Raw genomic sequence first — 12,097 nt, forward strand, 5'->3', positions numbered from 1 at the left:
ATGGCAAACTCCACCACAGAGTCCTCCGGGCACGACGACGCGTCGGACGGCGTCGCCAACAAGATCACTCCGGAGGTGCTGCGGGATCTGCTCCAGTCCCACAACCTGTCGCGCCAGGAGTTCATAGACTCCTACGGGCTCCGGCCGCTCGTCAACGTGCCCGAGCTGCCCTACAGCGCCAAGAGCACATTCGTGGTGGTGTACGCGCTCATCTTCGTGCTGGCGCTGGTGGGCAACTCGCTGGTGGTGTACGTGGTGGCGAAGAAGCGCGCCATGCAGACCGCCACCAACATCTTCATCTGCTCGCTGGCCGTCAGCGACCTGCTCATCACCTTCTTCTGCGTGCCCTTCACACTGCTGCAGAACATACGCTCCGAGTGGATGGGGGGTAAGTTTTGAAACATAACATAAGTCTAGTCTGTCCTGTTTAGCCCCTTTTCGGGACCCTTATTATTGGTTACCTTTTCTGTATTTGGGACGTCGGTACCGAAAGGAGCTAAAACATCCGTGAAATAAAGTATAGTATAGCCTACCTAAATGGGACGAGAACTTGTTGTGGCCAAATCAGTGGATATAGCAAGTAGCAACAGCTGGCCAGCCCCATGCACTGATTAACTAAAATATGACCCCATTTACCATTAATAATGGTAAACACTTAATTATACACTTAATTATAGCAACGTAAATCCACTGAGGTGACAAAATCAGTGGATATATAGCAACAGCAACAGCTTAGTGGCCAGCCCCAATGTCATAATTAGTTCATTATCAACACTTAGCAACAGAAATCGAATGAATTGCAGGCCAATTAAGCCTTGCAACACTTCTGGGGTAATTGTGTGTGCACCCCATGCAGACAATATGCTATGTGTGATATTTATTGTATCAGACACATCAGACACGGCCCCTTTCTATATAAACCCATTGTATCTTCAAACTATATAACCATGATACATAGATTAATTGAAAACTACTTTTTGTTATTTTTTGTCTTTACATATTAACATATGCCCCCTCACGCATTAAAAGTAAATATCAGTCCAAGAAGAATGTAATATTCTGGGGGCTAAAATAGCAGATCTACAAGCTCACAATGTGTTGCGACAAGTCGCGAGCTTGCATATCGGCTATTTTGGGCAAAGAGATTTGGGGCCATATTTTCACCAGTGCTATATCCCATTTCCCTAAACTTTTTTGTCTTTTTTGCTATTTGGGGATTTTTTTTTAATAGATCAAATAGCCAATCTACAAGCTCACAAGTCACAACGTGTCGATGTAGACCTAGTGCTGCTAGTTGAGCAGTGCATTTGTTTTTGTTGCATTTCTGAGCAAATAACACGATCTTTGCCAAGAACGCAAAGTCTCGTTTTTAGCCCGTTTACCCTGTTACCCTGATTAATTAAGTTATTTAACCCAGTAATGAAGTTATTTGTTGTGTTTTACTCACATGTTAGACAGCCTACATCCAAATCATCCGTGCACGCGCTTATTAGTCGTTTCTCTGCTCAAAATGGGACAAACTACTAACTAGGATGTTTAGAAGCTTATAAAACTTTGATCAAAGATCCCGCTGATGATAATCCTCCCGCCATCCGTCCAAAGGCGTCCATATTGTGTTGTGAGCCCCTGACTAGTGACTACAGAGCAGGATTGCGTCACTTCCTGGTGGGCCAAGGGGGTCTTCTTCTTTTTGCGCATTTCACTGGCATTGGCCGCACGATACCGCGATACTTAATTTGATGGTCATCGGCCAATAGAACACTCCGTAGGACGGAGACTCCCCTGGTCATCGGTCAATAGAACACTCCGTAGGACGGAGACTCCGCTGGTCATCGGTCAATAGAACACTCCGTAGGACGGAGACTCCGCTGGTCATCGGTCAATAGAACACTCCGTAGGACGGAGACTCCGCTGGTCATCGGTCAATAGAACACTCCGTAGGACGGAGACTCCCCTGGTCATCGGTCAATAGAACACTCCGTAGGACGGAGACTCCGCTGGTCATCGGTCAATAGAACACTCCGTAGGACGGAGACTCCGCTGGTCATCGGTCAATAGAACACTCAGTAGGACGGCGCTGGTCATCAAATGATTGGCTTAGGAATGCGACAAAAACATCTCTATGAATCCAAGGCTTCATATGGTGTGTCGATTTATCGAAAATAAGTCATTCTTTGGGTGAACTACTCCTTTTAAATACTGAGGAATTCACACAGTGCACGTTGGGGTCCCATGCAGACCCAGAGTTGGCCTAATTATCTCACTGGGGGTCCTTGTAAATTATCAAGCAGCTCACCTCAAAGGAACGACGCCGCTTGACTCAAAGGTCTTTTTTTGTAATGAAAAAGGTTGAGGAAACACTGACCCAGAAGGTATTCAAGCAGACAGCCGGTGTCCCGCAGGCTGTCTGGGCATTTTAACGACCTGGAGAATGGAGAAAGGATGAATGGTTCTTGTCACAGAGTTTGGTTTCATTTATTGACCTGTGCTGTAGGTATGGGACAAATGGACGATAATCGTTATTATTGTATTTCGTATCACAGAGATTATAATTTATTTATCATGAAATTGTCCTCCATCATACACTAGGATGAATTAGCTTTTGTTGAGCTGCAAATTCAGTACCACCTAAACCCTACACTTCACACACACACACACACCAAAAAATAGCAGATCTACAAGCTCACAATACGCTGCGAGCTATTTTTGGCATCCGTTCCCCCCACACAACAGGGACGTTGGGGGTTCAAGCGGGTTAACGAGAGTGCAGTCATTTTAAGTTTTAAGCATAATATTTTGATTATCGCGATAATATTGTTAATTTGTTAGGTTTCGCCACAATAAAAAATAATGGTCCTCCTGCCTGTCCTCTCCTGTAGGCGTCCTGGTGTGCAAGACGGTTTCCTTCGTGCAGACGACCGCCATCGTGACGGGCATCCTCACCATGACGTGCATTGCCATTGAGAGGTACCAGGGCATTGTCTACCCTCTGAAAATGAGACGGCAGTACACGTCTAAAAGAGCTTACAAGATGCTAGGTACTTTGAGTGCTTTGAGTGGACGGACGATCATTCATAAGCATGCCTTGTGTTTGTACGATGAGTGCATGAAGTGAGTGAGTGCACTGTATATGCTGTATATACCGTCGCTGTCAGGGAAACCATTTATGTCCGGGAAAAAACGTTCCTACCAGCTCAAGACAAGTGATCTTTACGACGTATAGATCTGCTATTGTGTGTGACACGTAGGGAATCAATTTAGGAAATTAGGAAATGTACACAAGGTTGCTGTCGGGTGGAAATCTCATTATGTCAACAACTGGATTCAAATTCAAAAGTAGCAAAGATAGCAGATCTACAAGCTCACGTCACACCACGGACGCGTTGTGAGCTTTAGGATCTGTAATGTTGGCTACTTTTGTGGGACACTGTGATATGACGTATGAAGCATAGGGCATTCATTTACAAAAAAACATATAAGGAGGTTTCGGACCTGACAGAGTGAAATAAATAACCACCGTCTGTAACATTGTATGAACGTGAAATGAATAGGATAAGTTGTGACTCACTGTGTGTGTGTGTGTGTGTGTGTGTGTGTGTGTGTGTGCAGGGTTGGTGTGGATTGCATCAGTGATGGTGGGATCACCGATGCTGTTTGTGCAGCAACTGGAGGTAAGCACTGTGGTAGTGCAGCACCCCGACCGTTAGCCCGCTAATACCGGGAAGGCATCCGTGTCACTTTAGATTTGAGACACATTTTATACTTTGGCTATTCAAAAATAGCAGATCTACAAGCTCATAGCGAGGCATGAAGTGATGTGCTATGAGCTTGTAGATCTGCTACTTTAGAGGAAAAGTGCGCAAATCTTTGATTGATTGATTTAATACTTTATTAGTGAATAAAGATAAATGGCACAAGGTAAAAAGGAAAGGAAAGGTACTATGTTTACCCAGGGTAACTGGACTAAGCTCAAGAACTTGTTTACAGCCAGGCCCTGCTCATAGAACATTTCATGGTAGGGGTTCAATGCCTTGGTAATTTTAACGTGCCGGTCCGGGGATACGAACTAGCGACGTTCCGATATCAAGACGGCTCCGCAAACCGTTCGGCCACCGCTGCCCCATACAGTCAGAGACACCACTAGTGGTCCTTGAGGGGGTTCCAGGTGGTCCCCAGTTAAACTTAAATAATGGAGTTGGTGACCAAATGGACCCTTATAGATCTTTTAACTTGAGAGCGTGACATGAAACCCTTACGCGTCCATTTGGTTTCATTGTATGCTCTCAAGAGTTAAATTATTGTTACTGCATTACTTAATTTACAAGAAGTCTACACAATTAGAGAATGTAGAATTGTTATTTTGATCAATGTTTGCCTGTTATCGCTCCTATAGCCTACCACATCAATACAAGTACAACATGGAATTGTCATCTTATTCAACAACAACAACAACATATTCTAAGACAAACTTTGGGTCTGAGAGCATAAATAGTGGTCCATCGCTCAGATGCAGAATAAAGAATGGACCTTGACATGAAAAGGGAATTAAAACCACTGCTTCGGTAGAATCGACCTCAGTCCTCAGGTCTTAATGAGTTATATGTTGTCAATGTGTTTCCAGATAAGGCAGAGTGTTATCCAGCTGTCTGGAGACTGGAGTATGGAGTTATCTCCTGCACGAATCAAATCAATTCAAGCCACCACCTCAGCTAGACTGAAACCCTGACCTGAAAAGCAAACATATCGAACAAACAAACATTCAAATGCTGCCGCTTGCTCCTCGTTCGTCTCAGAAACAGCCACCAAGTCGATATATGTATGTGTAGGTATATATACGTATATCAGGCCGCATGCATGCCTCCATTTGAAAACATTCTGTACTAATTCTGTTGTTGCGCTCGCTGGGGTAAATGGCTGAAAAGTAACATAGCGTTACTTTTCAGCTCCTTCCAACGCTATGGACCAGAGCTATGCTGTCCAGCATACCCTCACTGCAGTCTGATCAGCATGTTAAGACACAGCATCATCATCATCATCATAAAAAAAGAATCCCGCTGCTGAGGGCTACAACATGTGGAGAGTCAAGCAAACACCAATTGTAGCCTCAACTGCTACAATTGTGTGTGTGTGTGTGTGTGTGTGTGTGTGTGTGTGTGTGTGTGTGTGTGTGTGGGTGGGTGGGGGGTCACAGCCTGGTAAGGTTGAGAACCATTAGATGACTCTACAGTACATGCAGCGATTTCCACTCAAAAGAGGCTTTTACTTTACTTGAATATTTCATTTTTTTTAGTAGCCTACGTACTTTATACTTTACTCCACTTGAGGTAAATATGGTACTTCTTTTAGTCGACTACAGTCAGTTACAAGATACTGTAGATTTAGATTATTGTTATTTTAAAACGTACATATTTATTTTAACAGATTATTTCTACATTGTGGCATTCCTACTTCCTACTAAAGGAATCTGAGTACTTCTCTTCTAATCGGGGTGAAATAGAGGTCACACATTGAAGTAGTGAGATCTCACACGCACGCACGCACTCTTCTGAACACTCACACATTAACACAGCAGAAAAAGAACATACTGTACCAGTTACCCAGCCCAGTGTCTTGTCTTTTCAATCTCTCTGGAAAGAACAGTGTGCTCCCCTTCATTCTGTGCACACACTAACAATGCACCTGTGTACCTGCATGTGCTTCCTATATCCTTTGCCTGTGTCTATCAAATGCCCACCATGGCGCCGCCCGGTGTCTAGACATAATACTGCAAATGAACCAAAGTATCACGCCAACACCAAGACATAAAATAATAGCTCCTAGTAGGTGATTTTTGCCTCTGATGGGGGGGGGGGGAAGCAAAAATAAATACAAAATAATATATATATACCCTTCATGTTGCACAGCGAAAATAGCCCGACGGTTTAAGATGAAACTAGCAATATGTTCCAGAAGCACCTTCCATAAAACCCTAATGGTCTGGGATATTTTATATAAAAACAAAGGATAAAGCCTCAGTCTGTATGTAGAACAGCAGGAACAATATATATAAAAACGTGTGTGTGTGTGTGTGTGTGTGTGTGCGTGTGCGTGTGCGTTTCAGGTCACACATTAGGCATTAGGACTTGGTCATACAAACAGTGGTGAGGTTTTACTTTGCTTTAACCCTATCTAGCATGACTGAAGTAAAATGTGACGGAAGTAGCATGTGCTTAAATTCATATTTAGAAAATGTTTCAGATAGATAGAATGATGATGGTGATGGATGATGATGGTCATGGAAGGGGAACCTTCTGAAAGCTTCATGGGCAAAGATAATAAACTTCAAAATAGGTCATGCTAGTGATAAAGACCTGAGGCCCATTCTACAAAGGCCTTGTTCTAAACCAGTAGTTCTCAAACTTTCTTGTGCCAAGGATCCCCATCTGAAAATGTTTTGTGCGAGGGACACGTGATTATGAATCTCACAAATCCTACGAGTTTTCAGAAAAGCTTATGTTGCCATATATCACCAGGGACGTACCGGTAACTACCGTGACGCAGACAACACAACTACAATTGTACAATGCCCCGCTGTTTATAAACCAAAACGCCGTTTGGGGCTTGTTTTTACAGCCTGCAGCTGCTACTCTGTTCGCAATTGTGACAGGTACCGTCCGTCACAACTGCTGCATTGTTTATAAGCAAAAAACAGTCAGTCTGTATGGGAGGGGGTTGGTGGTGACGGGGGCACTCGGCAGCTCTCATTTCCTCACTGAGTTTCAAAGTGTGTCCATTCTCCGGTGTTGTCTTCCCATCTTTTCTTTTGTCTCCCTCTTCTCCTGCCACCACGTACGGTGCCTTGCAGGATGGTCTTCGCAAGGCCTGAGGATCTGGTGATGTGTCCGTACCATCTCAGTTTACGCTTTATGACAGTTGTGTGATTGTGTCAGAAGGTCATCATGTGGGGCCGATGGCTTGGCTGATCTTTTGCCGTACTTCCTCGTTTGTGACATGTTCGGTGTAGGAGATACCCATGAGTCTTCTGTAGCATCTCATCTCCATGCTCTGTATTCTCCTCTGTAGCTCAGCTGTAAGGGTCCAAGTTTCACAAGCATAGATAAGGATTGACATGACAAAGTGATCGCAGTAGTCTCACCTTTGATGCCAGACTGATGTTTTTGTCTTTCCATATGGGTTGAGTTTTGCCAGGGCAGCAGCAGTTTGCGCAATTCTGTCAAGGACTTCCCGTTTGGATCATTCACGTTGCCATATACTGTAGCTAAAATGACACGGTTGCTTTCTCCGGTTTTAATGTGATAATCAACATCCATGTGTGTCCTACAGGTGAGATATGACTTCTTGTACGACCGCTACCACGTGTTCTGCCGGGAGAGCTGGCGCTCCCCGGCCCACCGGCAGCTGTACACCACCTTCATCATGGTGGCGCTGTTCCTGCTGCCGCTGGCCGCCATGCTGCTCCTCTACACCTGGATCGCTGTGGAGCTGTGGATCCGCCGCAGGGTGGGAGACTCCTCCGTCCTGGACACCATGAACCACCGGGAGGTCAGCAAGATGTCCAGGTAAACGCTCAGCGAGAAGCCACTTAGAGTTGTAGTCACTATAGTTTGTAGTCATCAGACAGGAAACCGCATTCTAATTTTAGGGCCTATACGCAATAAAAGCCTTGATGTGGCGTATGAATCCGACAGGTTTCTTCAATACTTCTTGGAATAGTTTGATTGGTATATCCATATTCTATTCCAACTCGTAGTGACTGGCGAGACTAAAAATGGGGGACCAAAACCAAGCGACGGCGGGACAAAAACGGAAACTACCAAACGAATACAAAAAAATGTACCATCCGGTCTACACCGGATCACACAGGCGATTTAGAAACACAGACCAGGCTTTCCGCCGAAGTGGAAAGACTGGTGACGTTAGTTACCTAACCCTCACAAAAAAAACATGCAGTAATCCTGGTCTCTATACTGCCTCCCCCTGGTCAGCCTGATGGAGGGGAAAGGAACTGGGTGGAATAACGTGTTCCTTCCACGCGCTATATGTCCTATCCCTGCCAGGTGATAAGAAGAGGCCTGCTCACTCCTCATGCATTGAAAGAAGCATGAGCTCAGTTCGGGGCTCTCCTCAGGTTGGCAGAGTGAGAGTAGCGCCCTGGATTACAGTTTAGGCAATTGGCACCGGGTGAAAAAATGGGTTACAAAATAGTGGAATAAAAAAAGAAAAGAGCAAAGAATGGATTTGGATCTGTCGTGGAAATTTAGGGATAAACATTGTAATAATACTCCAAGTTACAGGCTGTTTTCTGTCCGGCTGTTTGTTTATGATGCCACCGCCCCATTTGGTGAATGCCTTGAGGCTATCTATATGTTGGGGGTTGTCTGTGTGAGAGCAAGCTATATAGGCTGTTGTTTCTTGTCATTCTGGGAGCCAGACTGGGTTTTCCATGCATGAACATGTCATGTAAGTCTTGTCTCCTTACTCGAGTAAAATCCTTATACTCTAGGACTCTGATATCTTGTGTTGCCTCATTATTCATTGTTTATGAATTGTCTTTTGAGTATGTGTCCCGCAGATTGCCTTTACAGATCGACTCTGTGGTGTGGTCACGGGGAACAGGTTTAACACTTGACCTGACACAATTATTACATAATCGCCTAATTATTTTCATCATAATCGTTTCCATGTTGAGAAACGTTCATACATTGTGAAAGGTCTTCAAAAATACTGGAAATGGCAAATCTAAATCTAAATTTGTCAAAATGTATGAACCTTTCTCAACATTGAGCTTGTAGATTGGCTATTTTCACTATTCATGTTGTAATTATTCAGTTATTTGTCATATCTGCACTGTGCACCTTTTGTTTAAGACGCCTAAAAGACAAATAGAAATGTAATTTGTATTCATAAACGTTCAACGACAAAAAGCGCACTTTCGTCTTAAGGAGAGCAGGATTTCCATTGACAGAGAGACACACACGCACGTACATTCCCTGCTGCGTGATAAGAGCCTTGGCTCGGCGTCTTCAGCCCTTAACACCCTGTCTGGGTGTATTCTCAACAATGACCTTCTCACCATTCATTATCCCTTGCCTATTGTGCCTCTTTCCCTCACCTATTCAGTAGCGCAGCAACCATACCTTATGTTATATTTCACATCCACTCAGACAGGAGTGTGAAATAGAACCCTGTGGCAGCAACATTACTACCTGACCTGTACTACCTGTACAGTATGTGTGTGTTGATATGTCTGGGTTGCTGTGAGCCGCTGTGAGTGGCAGAATGACTCAGCAGACCTCTTTAACTTGATTTGATTTCAAGAGGCAAATTACTGTATGTCCTGCTGGTGTTTGTTTTGTTTTTTTTGGTTATGTACTTGCTGCACACTTCTGTTATTGTCCTGTCCCTTGTTTTTCACCACCTGTGCGCAACCTAACACACTCACATATTAACTGTATATATGGTGATTTTGGGTGTGCCAGTGCATTACAGTACAGTGACAGTACAGTACAGTGGAGGGACCCCCACACGGTAACTCTGTCATTTCTCAACCGTTTCGGACGTGGGGCGGCTCGCCGGAATCGGGCCGGCACCCTGGGTGCGTTCCTGTGGGTCTAGAACTCCCCCCCCCCGGGGACCCCCACACGGAGTTGCACCACTTACTTCACACAGGACAGGTGTGATTTTTATTTTATGCTGCTTTGGCCGTATGTCTCATTGGTCTCAAGTCAAAGTTAAAGTGAAAAGCTCTCGAACCGGAATGTGACTCTCCTTGTTGAATAAAGGTTGCATACAGTACATACATATACTCTGTGCTTAATTAGTATTAAGACATTTTAACTTATTATAATTTTTTACATGTAATTACCCAACCCGAGCAATTAGAATAACTTATGGGCCTGAACGCGAGCAACCCAAGCCCATCGTCGTACACACGGCCAGGGCCTTTCAGGTCCTGTCAGGCTCTGGCTGAAACTCTAGCCAAGCCCCCAGAAAGGCTGGCCAAACGTTGAAGCCACAAGACGTAGTGGTCGAAGCTGGAACTGCAGGCGGGCCCCTGCATTTAGCACGAGGAAACCTTGTGCAGCTGGGGTTTAACATCGAGCACTTCCACATTTTGGACACCGAAACAAATTCGGAAGTAGATCGTTCTTCCGGGTGCTTCAAAACGCCACTGAGCAACTTCCATTGGGCGGGGCAGTCCGCCCTCTATCCTTTGTAACTCTATGACTCTAGCAACAGCCTAAAGGCCCTTATTATCTCCTTTCAGGAACCATAACCATGTCTGTCTGTTTGGTATGTCTTCACATGCAGGAAGAAGAAAAGAGCCGTTAAAATGATGATCACCGTTGTGCTCCTCTTCACAATCTGCTGGGCTCCGTTCCACACGGTGCACATGCTGTCTGAATACAGTAAGTATCACTGGATAATAGGGAGGGATGCACCACATAATCGGTCAGAATCGGTATCGGCAGTTATGGGTTCTCAAAGTGGGGTCCAACTCCAATCAACAATTTAAATTAGCAAAAAATTGTTGTGGTAATTACAGTAAGTTGTGCCAGCCAGCTGTAGCTTTATGTTAACGTGTGTTAACGAGACCATCACCTCAAAACCCTAAGAAACACATACAAAGGCAGCTCAAATGAAAACAAATCCACCAAGGTGGAACAAAGTGGCACATTTTGTTCCCCCAGCTTTTACTGTAATTATCAACATACCAGTAGTCGGTACATAACAAGAGCCACTTATAATACTGATTTTCCTTTCAGGCAGGCTTGCAGTATACAGGGCTGGTGGGAAAACAACCAAACAAATACTAATTTGGTATTATGTCCAAAATTACTCCTCCATAGCTGGAGCAACAACATAAATGGTTCACTTCGATCACTTGCCTTTTCTTTTTCGTTTGGGCACGCTTTGTTAGAAGTCTGTTCCACCATTGGCTTGGCAAAACAAACCAGTCTTTTTACTTCAAGGCCGTAAACCTAAATATACAGTGGATTTATGTTTTATTACTTTTTACATAGTAAAACTGGTTTAATTCTGGTGACCCAAGGACTTACTTCCACTACCCAAACCCAGAGCACACTGCTTCAGAGAAATCCATAGTACAGTCGAGGGACCCTCAGGACCCTTATTCGTCTTTAACTCTGACAAAGACGAATGGGAGTATCATTTGGAGCAGCTACATGCATCTTTACATCGTCATATCGCTTCCATTGACAATGAATGGTGGACTGCGTCGCTGCGTCTGCCCGTGTGAACGCATGAGTGCTACGGGTCCATTTGGTTCAATTTGTAACAATTTGAGAATCCATGTTATAATATAGCCTTAATGTTATTGTTCTTTTTCCTTTTCCTCCGACAACTGTCGCCTGCGTGCATCAAAAACGTCTTCCAGGCGACCTGGAGAAGAAGTACGACGAGGTCACCATCAACATAATACTTGCCGTGGTTCAGGCCATCGGCTTCTCCAACAGCTTCAACAACCCCATCGTGTACGCCTTCATGAACGAGAACTTCAAGAAGAGCTGCATGTCCACGCTCTCCAACTGCGTCTGCCGCAAGCCCGGCGGCCCGCGGAGACGGAGCGGCGTCCGAGGCGGCGGCGGCGGCGGCGAGGCGCCTCGTCTCAGCGTGCAGTTCGTCAAGCCGCTGCACCGCCAGGCCTTCCTGGAGCCCCGGGAACCGGACGGCGGTGCCAAGCTCCACCGCCACCACACGGCGGCAGAGAAAGTAGGCCCCGCCTCGGGTTCCGGTGGCACCGCCTCCTCCTTAATGGACGATAAGATCTCCACCGTCCAAACGGAGCTCCCTGCTGTCAGCACGCTCCTCGGCGTGTAGGAGATGAGAAAGGGTTGAGGTCCCGGAAACCGGAAGAAGCGCACGATCCAACCAACGTTGAGCAACCGGGAATCGGTTCCATTGCATTTGGAACCGTTTTAACCGAACCGGTTCTATCACACTCTATGGCCTTCACGTCTCACGTCAATCAGTGATTCTCTGACTTTGTGAGTGTGCAAATGGAACCAAATGGACCGTTACGGGTGCAATTGGTTCCATTTGTACACTCTCAGAGTTACAGACCGGCCTGTAAGGG

General features: G+C 45.2%; 1 protein-coding gene across 1 annotated transcript; it reads left to right on the plus strand.

The window, feature by feature from the left end:
• On the plus strand, positions 1–11,841 carry qrfprb (pyroglutamylated RFamide peptide receptor b; the record flags this gene model as incomplete). Its single annotated transcript, XM_080789350.1, has 6 exons — positions 1–388; positions 2,880–3,038; positions 3,610–3,671; positions 7,324–7,559; positions 10,312–10,409; positions 11,399–11,841. The coding sequence occupies 6 exons, from the start codon at positions 1–3 to the stop codon at positions 11,839–11,841; spliced, it is 1,386 nt and encodes a 461-aa protein (XP_080645476.1).
• Positions 11,842–12,097: the final 256 nt, after the last annotated feature.

This window comes from Protomyctophum bolini (assembly GCF_963924005.1).
Source record: "Protomyctophum bolini genome assembly, chromosome: 18".
Classification (NCBI taxonomy): Eukaryota; Metazoa; Chordata; class Actinopteri; order Myctophiformes; family Myctophidae; genus Protomyctophum; species Protomyctophum bolini.